This window comes from Macaca mulatta, chromosome 15 (assembly GCF_049350105.2).
Source record: "Macaca mulatta isolate MMU2019108-1 chromosome 15, T2T-MMU8v2.0, whole genome shotgun sequence".
NCBI lineage: Eukaryota > Metazoa > Chordata > Mammalia > Primates > Cercopithecidae > Macaca > Macaca mulatta.
Genome location: NC_133420.1, coordinates 24363870 through 24384499, shown reverse-complemented (window position 1 = coordinate 24384499; position 20630 = coordinate 24363870). Strand labels below are relative to the sequence as shown.

General features: G+C 52.6%; 1 protein-coding gene across 22 annotated transcripts in view; it reads right to left on the bottom strand.

Moving 5' to 3' along the window:
• DENND1A (DENN domain containing 1A) overlaps positions 1–20630 on the bottom strand; it is a 544513-nt gene that overhangs the window by 22517 nt on the left and 501366 nt on the right. For 13 of the 22 annotated variants that reach the window (XM_077968018.1, XM_015116878.3, XM_015116885.3 and 10 more), the window contains one exon: positions 879–967. In XM_077968018.1, coding sequence (XP_077824144.1) covers positions 879–967 — 89 coding nt within the window. Of the gene's footprint in view, positions 1–878; positions 968–8044; positions 8099–20630 lie in introns of all 22 variants that reach the window. The other 9 variants (XM_015116876.3, XM_077968015.1, XM_077968014.1 and 6 more) reach the window with 1 other exon arrangement.

Here is a 20630-nt window from a genome sequence, read left to right as displayed (position 1 = left end):
TTCTGCCTCCCTCATTCACCTGACTCTATGCCGGGCATAACACCCAGGGAGTGCGGCATCTCAGGGAGATGTGTAAGAAAAACCACAGCGGGCCGGGCGGGCGCGGTGGCTCAAGCCTGTAATCCCAGCACTTTGGGAGGCTGAGACGGGCGGATCACGAGGTCAGGAGATCGAGACCATCCTGGCTAACACAGTGAAACCCCGTCTCTACTAAAAAATACAAAAAAACTAGCCGGGCGAGGTGGCGGGCGCCTGTAGTCCCAGCTACTTGGGAGGCTGAGGCAGGAGAATGGCGTGAACCCGGGAGGCGGAGCTTGCAGTGAGCTGAGATCCGGCCACTGCACTCCAGCCTGGGCAACAGAGCAAGACTCTGTCTCAAAAAAAAAAAAAAAAAAAAGAAAAACCACAGTAACATAAATGCTCCAGCACAGGTGGGCAAAGGGTCCTGGTGGGGCTGGGGCAGTGGATAAGGGCAGTCCTGTGTACAGATCTCGGCCATGGAGGCCTAGGAAGGTGGGTGGACCCAGTTCAACACTTGGCCTCCTTCACCAGGTTCTAACCCTCACCTACTGACTCGGTATGTTCAGCACAAGAGGCCTAGGACCTTCTTCTGAACCCAGCCAAGTACGCTTTGGACCCCACCACTCGAAATCCAGCCCAAGTGCCTGGCTCCCTGGCCTCTGGGGCCTCCCGCTGGTGTGACAACCAGACCGAGTAAGAGATCAAGCCTTGTTCGCTGAATGACCCCTTTGTGAAACACCCACTGGGGGCCCCGGGGAAGCCTCACAAAGGCCAGGGCTACACGCTGGAGCTCCACAAAGTGCTGGCCCCGCAGACGGAGGGTTCTTGCAGACAGAGGGGAGAGGTGCGATACTCACTGCTCAGGGCTCGGCACAGACGTCCTCCGGCCTTCCACTGTGATGTTGCTCTTTGGTCTCTTAACAACATGAGGACGAGGTGGGCGCACCTAGAGGAGTACAGGGGGAGACCCCAAGAAGGAGTGAGTTGGAAAAGCCATACAGGAACATTCTGAAGATTTGGATAAACACCCCCACCCCCAAAAAATGTTTAGGAAATTTCAAAGCTACAGGCTACAATAGCCCAGCCTATCACAGAAGCATCACCATCTAATAGGCAGCAGATAGACACATTAACTGGAATTCTGTGGTCTATTTAAATCAGAAAGGTGCTCCTGGAAAGCTCGGTTTCTTCATCTGCAAGATGAGGATAGTTCCATTGGCTTCCTTGCAGGGCTGCAGTGAGGGTCCAATGAGATGATGTCTACATAGGACCCAGAACCAAGAGTCCCTTATCAATGACAATTCCCTCTCATCTTCCTCTGACGCCCAGAAGCTGGTTTTGTAGAAAGAAAAGGTTGTGCTCACACCTGTTTTTAGGGTGCACATGCTTAGTTTGCTCTTTTTACAACAGAATCACAGGGTGCTTATTTTCCTCTCTAAATAAGAGAGGCATGAGAGAGTGCCACTACAAATCGTCTTTCTGTTTCCCAGGGCATCCCCGTGCCGGTCCTCCCAGCAGAGTTCAGCCTGGATGCTGCCCATCTTGCGTAGCTACATGCACTGAGCAGACCTAGTGGGAGGGCCTCCAGCGGGTACATCAGGAAGGACCCAGCTTCCTAACTCCACAGCTGCTGCTGCAACAGCGGGATGGGTTTTTCGTACCTACTGCGTCTGAAAACCAAGATGAGGGCCCACAGAGAAAGGCACCCTCATCCCCTGCCAGAGCCCGTGATGGATGTTAGGCTGAGAATTTGTAGGTGCCCTTAGAAGTATACTCATTTGGTCCAATTGACATTCCACGGCTTTAATTTGGCACGGTCATCTCCGTACAGTCCCAGTGGCTGAGAGGGATGGGTTGAGAGCTAAGCTGAGAAAGTCTATCTCTGAATTTCATTGCCGATAAAAACCACCAAGCCTGCCGGGGCAGGGGGCTTGCTTTCTCCACGGATGGGATGCCACAGCTGCTGAGTTTCCAGGACAAGACAGGGAAGGACAGCAGGCACACACTCCATTTCCTGCCCGCCCCTTCTCCTGAACATCACACCTCCCGCCCCCCAGAAGCTTGTGGGTGACACGGCACAATGGCTTAGGAACACAGATGACAGAAGCTGGCTGCATAAAAGACAAGTTTTTATGGAGTCTCATCAAGCCCTCAGGTCTGTGCACGTGTGATCTAACCAAAGTTTTTCCTGTGGAGTGGCCAGTCTGATCTCAGACTGGTTTGGCAGATCAGGGATGTGGTAAACACCAAATGCATTCCACCAAACTGGCTGTCTTCGTCTATGGGGTGATTGTGAAGACCGGATACAGGGCAAGTCCCCGCATGGGGTCTGGTACACAGTGGGGGCTCAATAAATGTTCATCCTGCTCCTCTGTGACCTGGATGTCCCTTCTTGTCAACAACAAAAGGAAGACGAAGAGTGGGTGTCTCTGAGTTAGAAGATGAGTTTTAGGATTCTCTTATCCCTGCCTCGCATTCTGTGGACTGCCTTGGGTGTCATGGTCGCTCAGCAAGATTTTTAGGAACAAGTGAACATTGCTGCTCGGAATGTGAGAAGTGCATAATGACGTTGCTAGTATCATCGTGATTAGAACTGTGCCTGCCACACAGCTCACATTCAGGCAACATGTGCTGAATAAACAAGTGGATATCCCCGCACCTCTTCTAACTCTGAACTGGTTTCCCCAGCTCTGGCAGCTGGTCAACAGGGTCACCTGGCTGGAATGATCCCCACCCCCAACTTCTCCCCACAAAAGGCGGGAGTGTGGGGAGGGTGAAGGAGCAGTTCTGCCCCTGCCCCGGGGGGCCCTGGGGCAGAGCTTTCAGGAAAGATCAGACTTTAAGGCCTGTCAGCTCGTCCTTGCACAGGGCTGCTCCTTGCTACAATAAAGGCGGGTTAAGAATGTGAACTTGTGGCTGAAATGGGGGGATTAAGTTTGTGGCAACTTCAACTGAACTTGCAACGTGGTGAAACATGGGGAAAAAGAACAACAGAGCTAATTAGACGAGCTGAGCTGTCAGAGTGCCGCTGAATGGCTCAGCGCCAACAAACAAAAGGAATGGGTTGGCAATCAGCGGGATCGGTGGAGGAGACTGCTTCATTAGGGATGATAAAACAGACAGAGCAGTGGGGGAGGGGCGGGGGTGGGGAGCACAGAGCCGGAGCCGCGGATGCTGGGGAGGGAGAGAAAGACACCAGACCCAGAGGCGGTTGGTCACCAGCACAGCTGCTGACCTACCCAGAGTTACACACACCTGACTGGTGTGGACAAGCCAGACACAAAATTACACTCACAGACATGACCATCCCGAGATATACTGAGGCCTCCAGACTTCCACGTAAACACTATCTCAGAAATGCACACTCACAGAGGCACGCGCAAGAGGTGAAGGCACATGTATGAATCACACACTCACGCACACGCACCCTCGCACGTGCATGGCGGCGGGCCACAACCAGGCACAGACACATACAGACAAAATGGTTTATTAATGAAGCCTGAATCACAGACTATGCAGACAAGTCTTGTCATATTTCAGCCATCACACCCATCTTTCTGGGGTGCTTAGGAAGGGTGGGTATGGGGGATGAAGGAAGAAACCCACAGGCACACACAACAGTGACTGGCCCCACCAGTGTGAGGATCCCTGCCGCGCCAGGGGAGAAAATGCTAAACAGAGATTTCCAGCTCTGTTCAAGGGGGACTGGAGGGGAAACTTGGGAAGCCAGCCAATTCCCCACTGGATTTAAAACCTGAGAAATCTAAGTCGGCAGGGTTAAATGTGTATTGAATACAAAAGCACTGAGTACATTTGATTTTAATGGTGAGCAAGAAATAATAAATACAGAGCTTATAAAGCGCTTCACACGCAGGCCGACGGCAGTCTGCCTCTCCCTTCGTCCAGGAGGCGCTGGCATGGTTTTCTTCTGCTCTTTCCTTTTTCTTGTTTTTAAAAAGAAAGCCCAAATCCTCGGGTAACATCTGAACTCCAGCCACAGGTGCCAGGCTACAAAGCTCCTTCCAGAAAGGCTGAATGGCTAGAGCCTCCCCCGCCCCTGCTACCCCGGGCCAACGGCTGCACTTCTGTCCTGAACGTTTGTGGCTACGTGACCCAGCAAAGCCACACTGGAGGCTGATGGCTCCTGACATGGGAGCTTGGCAGGCTGTCCTCTTCGAGGCCCTCAGGGGGTTCTATATGCTGAGTCTCCCCGGTTCCCACCTAGTCTGTAGCAGGGTCCACTGGAAATGCTTGCATAAATGCACGTAGAGTAAATGGTCCTTAGGGGCCCAGAAAGCATAAACCTTCTGTGACTCTCAAATTGGTCTCTTAGTGCTGCCGCTTGGCAGAATAAGTTCGGGGGACACGCCAGGGACCGTGCCAGGCGCTATACATACACAACCTCTATTGTTAAACCCATTTTACAGATGATGAAACTAAGGCTCAGAGAAGGTGAGGATCCTGCCTAAGGTCGCACAGCCAGGAAGTGGCCAAGCTGTAATTCAAACCAGGGCAGGCCTCTCTGACTTCCAAGGCTAGGAGAGCTGGTTCTCCCAGGCATCCTGCCTATTCGGCATGCCATCAATCCAGGAGGTTCGGCCAAAGCTAGCACCAGGCTAGTCACCTCCTGCATTAGCTCAGAGCCTGAGGCAGCTGCTACTCAGTGTCTCTCACAGCGTCTGTCTCCCGAGTCCTCGGTGCCAATGGATGTGGCGGCCCACCCCCCAATCTGCACAGATCCCCACACCGGTGAGAAAACACAGAGTCCACTGTTGCTGTCTCCAATACTTGAACTCTTCCAAGGGGAGTGATCCTTCCCTGAATCATGACTTTCTTTTTTTTTTTTTTTTTTTTTGAGACGGAGTCTCGCTCTGTCCCTAGGCTGGAGTGCGGTGGCCGGATCTCAGCTCACTGCAAGCTCCGCCTCCCGGGTTTACGCCATTCTCCTGCCTCAGCCTCCCGAGTAGCTGGGACTACAGGCGCCGCCACCGCGCCCGGCTAGTTTTTTGTATTTTTTTAGTAGAGATGGGGTTTCACCGTGTTAGCCAGGATGGTCTCGATCTCCTGACCTCGTGATCCGCCCGTCTCGGCCTCCCAAAGTGCTGGGATTACAGGCTTGAGCCACCGTGCCCGGCCTGAATCATGACTTTCAAGATTCTGTGCCCGCCTTGGATGCCAAGCCTCAAAGGGGAACACTGAGAGCTACCTGCTGCTGACTTTGGCTTAAGGGGAGGCTGTTTGGTAGAAAACAAAGAGACAGTGGAGAGAGGCGAGCTGGGCTCAAAGGCAGGACTTATCATCAGGCCTGTCATCATCCCTGTGGTGTTGGCTACAAATTAGGGAGATGGCATCTGCCTGCTCTGGGCTGGACAAATGAGACAGTAATGACACAAGTGCCCAGCACAGTCCTAGGCACCAGAAAAGGTGCTCAATGAATATTAATTCTCTTCTCCTCTGTGTCTCTGCCAGACCTAACGTGGCACTGGAGATTCCGCAGACAGTTCAGCCGCTACTCATTACTTTTTTTCTTCACTGAATTTTTTTTTTCCTTCTCCCAGCATTTTATATAGATTGAGCATCCCTAATCTGAAAATCAGAGATCTGAAACACGCCAAAATCCAAGACTTCTTGAGCCCCAACATGATGCTAAAGGAAACGCTCACTGGAGGATTCTGGAGTTTGGATTAGGGGCACACGACCAGGAAGTATCATGCAAATATTCTAAAATCCGAAACAAACTGAAAGCTGAAACTCTTCTGGTCCCAAGCAGAAGACGGAGGGTCCAGAGAGCTTGGAATACTGGCAAGACTACAGGTTCTAGAGTCCAGATGACCTTATTTGCAGTTGAGGAACCTGGGTTAAGTTACCAAGCATCAGTTTGCTCACTGCTAAACAGGGTGGTGACAGTGCCTACTTCACTGAGCTACTGTGAGGCGCAGCTGGGATGAGGTACCTAAGAATGATTTGCTGACTATAAAATCCTAGGCAAGTGATGGTTATTAATAAACTGGGCCGTTCCTTAGAAGCTGTAAGATGCAAAAACCTGTTAAGAATAAGAACCGTTGTCCAGGCATGGTGGTTCACACCTGTAATCTCAGCACTTTGGCAGGCCGAGGTGGGCGGATCACAAGGTCAGGAGATTGAGACCATCCTGGCTAATACGGTGAAACCCCGTCTCTACTAAAAATACAAAGAAATTAGCTGGACGTGGTGGCGGGCACCTGTAGTCCCAGCTACTTGGGAGGCTGAGGCAGGAGAATGGTGTGAATAAGCCAAGATCACGCCACTGCACTCCAGCCTGGGCGACGGGGTGAGACTCCGTCTCAAAGAAAAAAATAAAAATAAAAATAAGAACTGTTACTGTGTGTGTTCTACAAATGTCATCCACTTTCCTTCTCATGAAACCCCTCTAGCAATGAGGGCACAGCCCCGGAGGTGAAATCAGACTCAGAGAGCTTCAGTGCTTGCCAGAGTCACACGACTTTAGCATTCAAGCCTAGCTCTGTCGGCCTCCCAAATCCGTGCTGTTAAGGACTATACTGAAACTCTCACTAGTCACACAAGGTTGCTTAGAAGGGGCCTCCTGTCCCCCAAAGCAGTTTCTTGTTGCTGCTTCTGTCTTCTTTCCAGTGACAGTGAGCAGACATATTCTAGCTCCTTGCCAGCTGTGCTGATGGGGTTTTGGGCCAACCACAGTGTGATTGGGTATATGCGATGGATCCATTGTCACATGTGGCTGGGAGTGTGGACTCACGACGGTCATAGGGGAAGGTATCTAAGTCCCCCAGGCCTCCCCTCTAGCCCTCTAATTCCCACCCACAGCAGGTAAGGGAAGGAAAGGAAACCTATGCCACAGAATGGCCAACATCCACCCAGAGAGCAGCTACCCGGTGGATGCTGGGTGCATCTCCCCAGGTGAACAGACACAATCCACCTGCTCACCTGCATGCCCCAGCCTCTTGGCCTTCACAAGATGGATTTGAACATGTGCATTGCAGAGGGTGGGAGGGCTAGGACACTGGGTTGTGGGGTACTCTCTGGTTGGCCACAGAGTGGTGGCCACACTGAATGGTAGATGGAGAAACTTTTCTCTTGATAAACAGCCCTCACCTAAAGGTCCTGGAAGGTTTCCCACTTTCAAAGCACCTGCCAAAGTTCGCATGGCTCAGCAAGGCCGAAATCTGACCTACCATGGAAAACGACTCCACTGATGCTTAACACGGGACCCAGACCCAATCTTTTTCCATGGACAGATCTCTCTCACCTCCCACCCCATTCCCAGGTGACGGTGGCTTTATCACATGTTGTCCTGCTTCTCCATCCTTACTTGGCTTTTTTTTTTTTTTTTTTTTTAAAAAAAGACAGGGTCTTGCTCTGTCACCCAGGCTGGAGTGCAGTGACACAATCATAGCTCACTGTAGCCTCAACCTCCTGGGCTCAAGTGATCCTCCCATCTTAGCCTCCTGAGTAGCTAGGACTAGAGGCGTGCACCACCACTCCCCTCACCTGGCACTTTACATGGGAAGGTGGATCTCCAGGGAAGGCCTGGCAGGGGAGCGGTACCTGTCTCCATATGAGCGGGTTCTGTACTCTCTGGACATAGCCTCTACCCATGGGAAGGTACAAATGCATTTCCAGACCCAGATCTGGCAGGAATGAGACCCTTGTCCCCGGACTTCTGCTTCCTTTGTGAGGAACAGGGGTATGGAGGAAGGTTTTCAACCCCTTGCTCACCCTGTGAGGCTTGCTCAAAGGATGCATACACAGCACACACACCACACAGTGGCCCCCTTGCTACCTATGGCTCTGATCTGCAAATCACCAAACTTATTCACAAAAAAGCGAGAGAAGCCCAGAAAATGCAAGCTCAAGTTCATGCCACACAGAGAGGGAAGCTGAAAAACCCAATTCCCAGTTTTCTTTTGCCAGGCAGGAGGGTCCAAACTCTGGAGGTTTAGTCAGGCTGAGGGGAGAATGGCTCAGGCAGTGTTAGGTGGGGAGGGCAGAACCACCGGTTACTCACGGGCCTCGAGCGCTGTATCTTGGGAGGCGGTCGGGTGGGACGCAGTCTCTGCAGCTGCATTAAAGTGGAAACTTAAAACATCAGGACGCACTGAGAAGGCTCAATGCATTTCTACACACGGCCGGGGGGAAGGCACCCAGTCACCCAAGCCAGAGCCAGAGCCAGAGGGCCATCCTCGACGCCTCCCGCCTCACCCCCACTGTCCACCTTCTGAAGCCATCTCCCCTGCTCATTCTTTCCTTCTAGCCTTGTTTCCAGCCTGGTTACTGCAATCATTTCCCAACAGGGCCCCCAGCTCCGCCCTCCACTATGCTCCACACAGGCTGGGGGCCCTTCCCAGGTGCAATAGGGCCAGCCCACCTCCTCTCCACACCTCTCACGCCCTGTCCTGTCCTTGGGCGCCCGCTCAAGGCTCGGGGCTGGCACTGCATGTCCCCCAAGACCATGACCCCACTGTGCCCCACACAGACCTTTCTCAGCCTTCACCCATGCCTTGTTTCCTGCCTGCCCTCCGGGTGGAATGAGCTGCTCCAGCCAGACTGGCCTGGCAAACGTGTGCCTGTCCTTCAAGAGCCCGTCAGGTAGGATGCTGCCTCGTGCCTCCTGCTATGTGGTCCCTCACCCCTGCGCCCACGGAACCTTTTACAGGTCCGTCTCCAAGGGGGCTCATCCCTGTGCCTGCAGGCTCTGTGGTACTTGGGGAAAAAATCTGCTCAACAAATGTCTGATGAACAAATACAATTTGTACAAAATGATTGGCTTCTGAAATCAGGATTTGAATCAAAACCGGTAGAGCACAGACTTCTCAGCTCTCCGCTCAAACCCTTTATCTTGAAAGCCCAGCAGTGTCCTTTCAACAGCCTGCCTGTCTTGATGCTCTCACATGCGTGGGAGACAGGGAGGCCGAGTAAGGAAAGTGAAAATTCACGCGAGACCCAGGCCGTGGACCCACAGCAATCCCCAGGAGGCTTCCGGTTATTTTCTGCCCATTCCATCACTCAGGTCGGAATGTGTCACTCAGGTTAGACGTATCTTTCTGATACATCTAACAAGATACATCACAAAGATACATCTAACTGGACACAATCCAGACTTGCCTCAGCCAAAACAGGAGCCAATGTCCCACGTGGCCGGTCCACGTTAAGATGTGCTCTAAATCCCAGCACTTTGGGAGGCCGAGGCGAGCGGACCACCTGAGGTCAGGAGTTCAAGACCAGCCTGGCCAACCCCATCTATACAAAAATACAAAAATTAGCCGGGCATGATGGTGCATGCCTGTAATCCCAGCTACTCGGGAGGCTGGGGTGGAAGAATCGCTTGAACCCGGAAGGCGGAGGTTGCAGTGAGCCGAGATCGTGCCATTGCACTCCAGCCTGGGTGACAGAGCGAGACTCTGTCTCAAAACAAAACAAAACAAAAAAAGATGTGCTGTAAATGCAAAACACTGGACTTCAGAGACTCAGCACGAGGAAAGAATGTCAGACGCCTCAGTAATAACTTTTAGATTGATTACATGTTGAAATGATAATATTTTGGATATATTAGGTTCATAATACTAAAATCAATTTCATCTGCTTATGTTTCACATTCAGAATTCCACATGTGTCTCCTGTATGAAGCTCCCATTATGTTTTCCTTGGACAGCGCTGATATAGGGCTCTACTGAGTGGGAGTGACGCTTCAGATCTCAAATCTGCCTTAGAACTTGTTTTCTGAACCTGCCCCACTACTCCTAGAGGGCAGGGCCTGTGTCCCAGTTGTCCCTGGGTCCCTGGTGCCCTGCATGGAACCTCTCGGGGTAGCTCAAGGGGAAAGAGGGCCCAGGGACTTAGTGGAGGGTTCCCCTGTGTCCCAGTTGTCCCTGGGCCCCTGGTGCCCTGCACGGAACTTGTCGGGGCAGCCTGAGGGGAAAGTGGGCCCAGGGACTTGGTGGAGGATTCCCTGGTGGCACATGGAGAACACGTTGGGATAGAATGACACTGCGGCTTCCCAGATCCTATGCCATTAGCTGGGCATGAGGGCCAACCCACGCTTGGTGACCCTTCTTCAGCTGGTGGCTACCGGGGAGTTGGGGGTGCTGCCTAGGGATGGGCAAGGTCGCCACGCTTTTTCCCCTTCATGGCTTACAGGAAGTGTGTGGGGTAAAGGGGAACAGCCCCCCACCCCTCGATTCACACTGTTCATCAAGAGGAAGAGGTGATCAGGGAGAGGGGAGCCCAGCCCCCCACACTGGTGCACAGGCTGCTACCCTCTGTGTAGACACCCCGCTCTCCTACACCACTCCCCCCAGTACTGCTTCTCTTATGCTTGGCCTTTCTACTTCGGGGGAACCATCTTCTCCTGCCCCACTGTCCTCACTGCTTGTCACCTCTGGCCTGGGCTATTTCCATTCCTGCTGGGTGTCGGTGCAGCAGAGTGCTCAGGAGGCAGCCTCTGGGGTCAGACAGTTTTAGACAGAACCCCAGTTCTCCCATTTACTCCCTGGGTTACTCCAGGCCCACAATTGACCATTCCAAGCCTTACTGTCCTCATCTGTGAAGTGCAGGTAACAGCACCGCCTACCTGAGTGCGCTGTTAGGAAGATTCAACGAGATGATGGACGTCAGGTTCTTTGCACAGTGCCGCCAACAGACATTAGCAACCATTCCCATCAGCAGGTTTCCCTGCCTCCAGCCTCTCCCCCTCCCAGTCCATCGCCTACATTTGTTTCCAGAGTGTACTTAAAAAAAAAATGCCCACCCAATCTTGGCACTTGGCAGCTGAAATCATCTCAGCGGAAGGCCGGCATCTCACAGGGTGTCTGCTGAGAAACGCCATCCTGGGAGATGCATTGTATGAAGGGAAAAAAGGAGGTTCCCCAGTCAGGCAAATCTGAGAAACGCTGTCTTCTGTCTTGCTCCTTTCGGGGATTCACAATGCCTGTTAGCATAGCAAAGGCTGGCGAGTCTTGCAAGAAAAAAACCCACCCAAACCAGGCAAAAACCTATTAACTCTTTTTCAAAAAGTCCTATTTCGCAACTTTATTTGAACATAGACTTGCTTTCCCTATAACACCCATGAATATCCCCTGGCAAATGCTGTCTGAAGCGTTCAAAGCCCTCCAGATTCAGGGCTCCACCAGCCACCTCGGCAATCTCATCTCTGGTGAAACCCCGCCTCAACATCCACAGCACGTCGGCTGTCTATCAGCTCACTCACTGCTCTGTTTACCACAGGGTCTAGTAGACTACTTGATACCTAAAAGGTGCTCAGCAAATTATTTTTGGCTTAAACTTCCTGGCACATGTAAAAACACACCAAATGTCCATTCTCCAGATTCTTATTAACTTATTTTCTTTTGCTTGTCATCAGGAAGTGCTGGTTCTTTTGCAACTGAATTGATAAATGGTGGGAAGAAGGCAGCCTCTTGACCACACCCATCCTAGAAGTTAGCAGAGTCAGCCAGGCGGGGGTGTAATGATGCCAAGAAAGAGTAATGTGGTACAGATGTCCTGGCGCACCCAGACAGATAAAACCCAACCACGGCAACCAAGAACAGGAAGCCACGCTGCCGCTTCTGACACTCGGGGAGTTTTCCCTGTGGGTTGGTGGCACGAAGGGATCCTATCATCAGAGGAAACGCACAGGGACAGGGGGCTGCACTCACGGATCCTGGGCTTGTTCTGATGCTGGAGCATAGGACGGGGACACCTCCTATGGGGTGGCCACCAGGAAGAGAAGGATGAACTCCCAGGGGCTATGCATTAAAGACCCCCCCCACCACCCTGGGGCTGGGGGGAGGGAGAAGGGGAGGGCTGCACTAATTATCAGGATGCCCTGCCAGGAGTGTGCAGGCCCTGGGGACCAGAGCTGAGGCTGGGGACAGGTGAGCAGCTGGACTGTCACCAGTGGATTAGACAGTAATCTCATGGGAGGCAGTCTCAGATTTCGGACACTAGAACATGTGATGTGTGCAGGGCCCTCCTGCTCCCACTGCAGGGGCTCCAGGCCTAGCTGGTTTGCTGAGTGACTTTGGCAAGCAAGTGACTTCCCTGGGTCTCAGTGTCCTCATCTGTGAGCACAGTCACGAGGGCCCTGCTGCAGGGATGTGGGGCATCTGATGGCACTTCACGCAGGGCCAGGGGCACAGTGGACACGCTGCCGGGGGAGGCCTCTGCTTCCCAGACAGGGCGTGGCGGGGCCATTGGCCATGGTGGTTGCAGTTTCCCAAATAAGCTGGGGTGTCCCCAGCTGGGGACACAGATGGGGGAGGAGTACTCTGGAGGCCATTAAACGCCGGAGGAGGTGAGTGGTAGTGATTTGGGTGGGAAGAGGGGGTAAGGAGATGAGCTAGGAAAGGATCAACTCAGAAAAGCATGCCGTCTTCCAGAGAGTGGCCCTGGTGCTCTGGAAGCTGAAGCCAGCACTAGCTGAATGTAGGGACTACAACAGTGTGGTGTGAGGCCCGAGAAGACGGCAGAGCTGGCCAGGACTCAGGGAAAGTTATTCTGAAGCTGGAGCGGTTCCTCTTCCACCTGACTCCGCTCTGGTTCTCCGCGTCCCCGGCCCATAGCCCAGGGCTGGGCCCCTGAGCCTGCTCCTCTTTCACCCTGGCGCTCCTGGTCTCGCTAAGTGTCCTAGTGGCCATGGAAAAGGGAACAGATTGGAGGGAGGTAAAGCGATCTGCTCAACACCCCCAGCTGGTAATGGGCAGAGCTGGGAGTGCTGACTGTCATCGGGAAAGCCTCTTGACCGCTGACCACTTGAGCGCTCTTTCCACCGCCGAAGGAAAGGAAGGTAAAACCGGAAGAGCTTTAAAGTAGACGCAGCAGAGAATCGAAGCGGTCTGGGCATCTTTGCATTGAGGTCACATTATATGTGATCCTCTGTCCCCTGGCCGGGTTGAAATGTGGCTACACAGACTGCTGTTTCTTAAGTTAGTTCAAAAAGACTGGACCTTTGGCGATCTTTTCCTAAGAAGAGTTCAGTTCGACAGTTCCTCCGGCACTTCCCGAGCTGGGCCAGGGTAGGAGGGGTGAGAGGGCCGGCGAAGCGGGGAGAAGGCTGGAGGTTTGGTCAATGCAAAGTGCCTGCCTGCCTGACAAACACTTCTGAAGGGGAAGCAGATGGACTGTCCCAGAGTGGAAGGATCCCTCTTATGTGGGTTTATGACAACCATTTGGGAGCCAGGACGAGGGGGATTCAGAGAATAAGACACAGTCCTTGTCCTCAAGGACTGCAGAGTTTGGTGGGATTTGACCTACATGATGGGAAAATATCTTAAAGTGAAAGAAATATTGGTGGGGTAAACCCCAAGACATAGACTTCGGGTTAGAAATACGCAGGTTCACGAGTTGGTTCTGTCATTTTCTAGCTGACTTCAATACTGGCTCTGCAACTTAGGCGAGTGATTTAATCTCTCTTAAGTCTCAGTGAACTCTTCCGTAAAATGGCAAGATTCCCAGGTTACAAACCCTGGCATGAGGATGAGAGCACAGTTACAGCCACAACACGAGGTTCGGTTTTGATATCCTGAGGATGAAATGGGACCACTCCATCTTCCATCTCCCCATGGGACCCACAGCTCTTTCCAGCAAAGTCCTATGGATGTGAGGACGCTGGTTTTCCAAAGTTGTGTGCTATCAGCAAGGTTCTGTTGAAGGAGACTGGATTTTCATAATCTCTTGTATTTATATGATGTTTTTTCCTTTCAAAGCATTTTAACTTCTCCACTTTCTTTTGAACCTCACAGTCCCTGGTGAGGCAAGTTAGAGAAGGATTATTTCCCTGTTACAGAGACAGGAAACAGGAGGCCCAGAGAGGTTAAGGGACTAGTATGAGGTCACACAGCTAGTAGCGAAAACTAAAACAAGCAGGTATTCTTAGCCCATTGTGCTATCCTTGTCAACTAAAATTTCCAAAGTCACCTGGAATCCTTTCTGACATGGTTTTTCTAATCCTTGTCCCTTCTGAAGTTAGAATCTGTTGTTAGAGATCTGTGCCTCAGAGAAAAGGCGGATGACAGAGTAACTGACACCTTCTCCTTCTTTCCTTATTTAAGAATCTTTTTGTGGTGCTTTCCAAAGGAGGCATGTGATTCATTTGTCTATTCATTCAACAAACAGTGCGTGGCGTCCCAGGCACAGGGGCACGTGTCTGAACAAGACTCTGGTAGAGGGCGCTGTCGTGCAGGGGGTGCAGAGGAAGGTCTCTGACACGGATTGGAGGTGGTAGGGAGTGTGGGGACAGGGGAACCACAGTGGTCCAATCAGACAAGAGTGGGGCTGAATATGAGGACAGGGCAGGCCAGGACCTGGGAGGGGCTGGGGGAGGTCAGATAAAAAGAGGGCCTTGAATGTCAGGCTGAGAAGTGCGGATTTTCTTCTGAGCTCCGTGGGAGGGATATAATCAGACACAATAAGAAAAACCTTGACGCCCGTGGTATAGAAAATGCATTGGAGGAGGATGTGTGGGCTTCTAAGAACAGATACTCCCCTCCAATCACAGGAGCCTGCCCAGGCCTCCATATTGTCAACCCACCCGCACTGGCCACACCACTGCTGGGAGATATGAACACAAGAGAGGGTAAGACCGAAGGTGTGATTGACACAGAAGTCCCTGAGAAAAGGGGACCTCTTTGGCCTTTGTTGGTCTCTGCCTGGCCCTCGGCATCTCTATCTGTCAGCCGTGTGGGCCAGGTGAGTATGCTCATTGGATATGAAACCGGCATTTATGAGGACAGCATCTGATTTGCAGTTAATTTGTTGATGCAGCAAAACACATTGTTTCCAAAAGGTCAGGAGGGGAAGGCGTGTTGGAATATCAACTTAATTACCTGGGTGGCATGGATGAGTGGGCGCCCTGCACGGGGCTGCAGGGTAGAAAATGCTTGACTGCCAGGTGGTGACTTGGGGGCAGAGAGCGCAGTGTGTAGGGGAGGGGAGGCGGTGTCCCTGCTGCCTGGGAGCCAGCCTGCTTGTGCTGTGGGCAGAGCCAAGGCACTTCCTGCTGCCGGTGCTTCCAGGGCCTGAGCAGCTGCTGCACACTCACCAGTACAAGGCTCCTCTGCGGGGAATGAGGGCTGCTACCCATTTCACAGATGAGGGCAAGCAAGCACTTGCCCAGGGTTGCCCGGAGCAGGTGGATGACAGGCCCTGAGAAGAGGGCCAGTGAGCTCATCCTGAGTTAATTATGGGCTGGGGCAGGGGTGCTATGATGTTTGTGTATGGGGCAGAGGGCAGGAAGCTGTTTAGGAATGGACTCATGGATTCACTCAGTCCCCAGTAAAGGGGACATCTGGGACCATCCCTTCAACATCCTTGTGCCGTCAGAATGAGTGTCCCCACTTCACTGCTGGGACAACAGGGCCACATAGAAGGTGAAATATCAAAGTTGGTGGGAGACAGGCCAGACCCCAACCGGGGAGTGGTACAGGTAAGGAGGCAGAAGTGAACAGAAGCTGGAGGTCACAGGGACCAACGAGGTTCACTAAAGGCTGAGGACTGTGCATGTAAAGATTGGGGTGGCTGGGGAGGGGAGGCCAAGAAGGTGGGGTGTGACTGATGGCAGCTGGTCCATGACAGAGCTAGCCTCTGAAGCTGGCCCCAAAGGGGGTCTCAGATCCTCTGCATGCAATGTGTACTCTGAATTCTCCCTTCCCTGCCAGGCACCTACCTGCCTCAAATGAAGGAGGCCTGGCCCCAGAGGGGGAAGCTGGATAGGCCCTGCCATTTCTCAGTTTGTCCCAGGCACATGCCCCAGTCAAATACATGGCCAGGAATGGAGAGGGGGAAGAGAACAAATTCACAATTAAACTCTGTGGCTGTTTAACGAGGAGAGTGTTCACCTGGTTAATTTTCCTGGCTAGTAGCCACATCAATGCTCTGACCTATGCATGAAACAGACCCAGTTGGGAGGGGAAGACAAAGCTTTCTGTAGCTTTACAAAGGGCCTCTGGGCCGAGAGCAAGGCTCCTCTACTCTTTGGGACTGGAAATCTGCTATTATGCAAGGCATGGAAATAAAAGAGGGCTTCTTTTGATATGCCTCCAAAAAGGAGTGCATTGAAGCGATATTTTTGTGGAGTGTCTCCTTTGAGATGCCCAACAAGCTCTCTCGCAGGCACAGCTCTCACCTAGCCCCCAGCTCCCATCGCTGTCCCCGATCTTCTCCGTCCACCCTGGATGAGGGCTGTGCTGCTTGTTGGGGAGGATCAAATGCTTGCCTCCGCTTCAGAGCTTCAGCCAGGGCAGCTGGAGAAGACCAGCCCCCTGTGTCATGTAGCGTACAGCGTGCTCCTTGCCTGAGCCACTCAGCGGGGCACCCAGAGGAGATGTGGGGATCCTGAGGCCTGAAGCATTTGCAGAGATAACAAGCTGTCACTCTAGAGGGATGTTCCTTGCAAGATGCTGTACAGGAAGGACTTGCACGTCACGCTGAGGAAGAAGTTTCCACGTGGTGAGAGTCCCCTCACACAGGGCAACAAGGACGTGTTTCTTTAGGGAAAGGAAGGGAGGATGAGAGGGGTGGGTATTACTCAGGATATCCCAGAGGTCCTTGCGACTCCGAGACAGAGGCTCTATTATGATTGCTGCTCTGTAGACAGGGAAAGGGAAGCCTCTTGCCCAAAGGCACAGCACATAGGTAGGACGCACAGAGGTGGGGCTGGGCTTCACTCTCTGAACGGCAGACTCCACAGTGAGGTTTCTGGGTGCCCCACGACTTGCCCTCCAGAGGCACCACCTGCGAGGGAGATGAGGGGGTGCTCAGGATTGAAGGGGGTCCTGGAAGAAAAGCCGCAGCACCTGCCACGGGGTCTGGCAGAGATGGTCTCCGGAGACGGCACGCTCACGATTCAGGGGCTCACCAGTCCTGTCAACGACTCTCTCTGGCTGGGTCCGGGCACTCTCTTTGCCGTGAGTGAGTGCTGAGCTGAAAGCCGTCTCAGACTGGTCCTGAAGAGCAGTGCATTCTTCCCCGATGTTGACAGGAGTAGTATTTTGTAGTGGTGCTGGTTAATTTGTAGTGGCATTTGTGGTTTGAAGCCTTGTCAAGATCCCTGATTACTTCCCGTGCAAGGAGCTCGGCTGACGGGGAAGTTCACATGCTGAACAAAAGCAGCGAGGCAGCTGTGAGGGAAGGCTGTGTGGGGGCCGGGTGACCCTAGCCGCTTGGGGGACAGAGGCGGGGGAGGGAGGAGGGCCAGCAGTGGGGCAGGGGGAGGGGAGCCCTTTGTTTTTAGTCGGGTGCAGGTGCACAGTCTGAATAGGTGGCATCCCATTGGCGGCCGGAGGTCGGGCACCAGATGCGGCTGGTGCCTGGGCAGGGGCAGGGACCTCACTGACGTATGCCATTCTTTGCCCAGACAGAACCAGGAGGCAGGCGCCTTGCTGCTGGGATGCATCTAGGGTGCCTGGGTGACATTCCCAGGAGGAGGGGGACACAAGGTGACGTTAGAGGAGGGGCTTCCAGATGTTAGGGGAGATGATCTCCTCCCTGGGGCTACTATTTTCTGGCACTTGCTATGTACCAGGCCCCGTGCTGGGAGATCTACATGCGAGGTCTCTATTGATCTCAGCAACCCTCCAAGAAGGTGAAAGATGAAGAAACTGAGGCCATGTCACTCAGTTACTTGCCCAGGCCAGGCCTGACAGCTAACTGGTGGCGGAGCCAGGATCCAAGTCCAAGTATGCCTGACTCCAAAGAAGCCCGCGCTCCTCCCAGGAGACCCGACATACAACAGCAGAAGGAAGATGTTAAAACATACCTCCTCGGGTCGAGGGGGCTCCTCTCTCTCCCTGGAAAGTCCTCCCTCTGACATCCTTTGAGACTTTTGTCCTGCTGAGTCTGTTCTGACCGCACAGAAGGGTTTGTCTTTGTAGCCGCCTGCATTTCACCAGGCCTGTGTCCCTACTCGGTGAGAATTTGCTCAGTACATTTAAGGGCCAGGGCCAGCTCAGCAAAACCCGGCTAATTTATCATCTCTGGAATGATGTCTACCCCAACAGGATGCAACTAGGAAATTAGAAGCAGTCTCCTGATTTTGCAGAGGTTCAGAGACGAGCGCACAGCACCCTCTAGAAAGGGAGTCCGGGACTCCTCGGTCAGGTCACCACGAGCCTCCAACTGTTCTCCCTGCCACTGGCAGCCCAGGGGAGCTGCTCACATCCCTGTCCCTAGCAGGCCATTCAAGACCCAGCCCTTCCCCGCAGAAACCCCACCATAAGCAGCTCCGTCTTTCCAGCCAGCCCCTCACGGGCCACGGCCCTTCACAGCACACGTGCTGGTCCTACAAGCCCTTCCCTCCCTCACCACGTGATGGATTCCTGCATCCCTCACGACTCTGTTCCCTTCCCCCAAAAGTCCTCTCTCTCTTCCTGGCTCACAAAATTGGGCACTCCTACCTCTGTCCTTCCCCTAAGAAGGCGAGTCCTTGAGGGTTCACATCTGGCTCCTGGCACAAGGCCTGGCACGTGGTCAAGTTAAAGTAAATGGCTGCCCAGGAGTGGGGAACTAGCATCAAATTATCAGTGAAGCCATCACCCAGCATCTGAATAATGCCAGACCCGCCAGTCATTGTCCCCATCATTGGAGTTACTCTGTCTGCAAGACTGGCAATATTACTGGCATGCTTCTGATCAGGAAAAATTCTCTACCTACAGGTTTCCTAGCCTAACGGGTTGAGCCCCAGGGCCATCCCCCAAAGCAATAGACTTTTCGAGTGGAATGCAAACGTGGAAGCAATGGGAAGCTTAGATATGAAATATCCCAAAATTTCCCTAGTGTGTCAGTTAAAGATAGTCAGGTTCACCAGACAGAAGGTTTTTTTTTTTTCCTTCCCTCAGAACAAATGGACGGAGAACCTGGTTTTAAAATTCCTGGACCTTGGAATACATTTCTATCTGTGTCAAAGTCTACCCATCCACCGCCTCAACAGAGTTTAAAATCCTAGCTAATAGGTTAACAACTGTTTTTCTTCAGCTTCAAATGAAGAATATCAGAAGGCTGGGGGAATATGCAGCTCTCCAATTTGTACGGACTGCACACAGCTCCCTGCAATGTGTGTTTGACAGGACTGACATTTTGTACCGCTGTGAGATGGGAAAACGTGTGACATTTTTATTCATGGTGGCGTACGCCCTTGTAATGATCAGCTCTGGTCGATGTGCTTACCGCAGCAGCCCCTGAGCCCTCGGAGAACAAACAGGAACCCAAGGTGCCAGCAGTTCGACTGCCTTATTAAACACCGCCAGGATCCTAACGAAGACCAACTGCTGGAAAATCTCACTGTCAAATCCTCAAGGACATTGTCAGCGCACAGCTAACTGCATATATTTTTCATTTAAAATACTGAAATCCAGCATTGTGCCATTACAACCGAGGGGAGGGGCGCCCACTCCAGCGGCCATTCTGTCAGCTGTTTCTTCCGAGCTCCAGATGCTAGAGCCGGATGCCCGGTGGGGTTCAGAGCTCAAAAAGGGGCGGCAGAGACGGGGCACCGACTTCCCAAAAGCTTGGCCCTGCCTTCAGGGTGAATGGCTGAAAGTTACAGGGCTCCGGTAAGAGTCCCCTGGAAAGGCAACTCACCAGCTCCTTTTGCAAGCCTAAGTGAATCTGCATAATTAGGAAATCTCTTCTTCCCCCAGCCAGCCCTCTTCCTGTAGGTGCAACCCATTACGTCCTGCAACTTGGCGCTAATCAGCCTTCTGCTTGGCGGTAGACCTTAAGACATCTGCAGGAACACATGGCTGCGGTAGGTTTCACACCTTGGCAGAAAAGCTGTGTGTCAGGGTGCCCACCTGCAATCTCACCACTTGCCTCAATGCAAAGGCCTCAAGGTCAGCGTGCAGGAGGACCCCCTCCCTTCGGCGGTCATTTCTAATGCTGGTGCACACTGATGGATGGGAGCCGATCACTTGGCAGACCCTCAAAGCTTTCTGTGGTTGTTAAGCTAGATGCTTTGGTTATGGCTGCACACACTCATGTATAGGATATATTTATTTTGTAAATATGCATTATTTATACAGTACCTCTATTTCCATACTCCAGTCCTGATGCACCAAGATACACGCTACTATTTATTTATGGGGTCCTTGGCGTAACAGGCCTAACAAGAGGCCCATGTGTGGTTCTTGCAAGTTTGCAACAAACTGTAAGTGGTTGGCTAAACAACTGGATGTGCTCCATCCATCATAGGTACAGGCCTGCATTTTAAGGGGCTGCCCATAAAGTTGGTTTAGCATAATACTGTACATCATCCTTGGTGGAAATGACCTGGGGGCTGAAGAGCTGGCAACCTGCAGGGAAGCAGCCATAACATTCCACACCCTAGGCTGGGGAGAGGGGGTGGAGTAAGTTACGGGTATCCTGGTGCTTACAGCACCCTGGGAGTATGAAAAGGAAGGTGGTTGGTAGACAGCCCCAGGGAAAATGCAAGGACAGTGAAGGTCGGGGGAGTTGTACCCTCTTTCCTCCAAGCAGGCTATTCTGCCCCTGAGCAGAAACTTCTACTCTTGGGTTGCTGAGGGAGGTGTCCATCAATCCTGCACACCCCAAGGGACATCCCTTCCTCATGGACTGCACTTCAAGCCTCATTGGAGCGTGCTGGC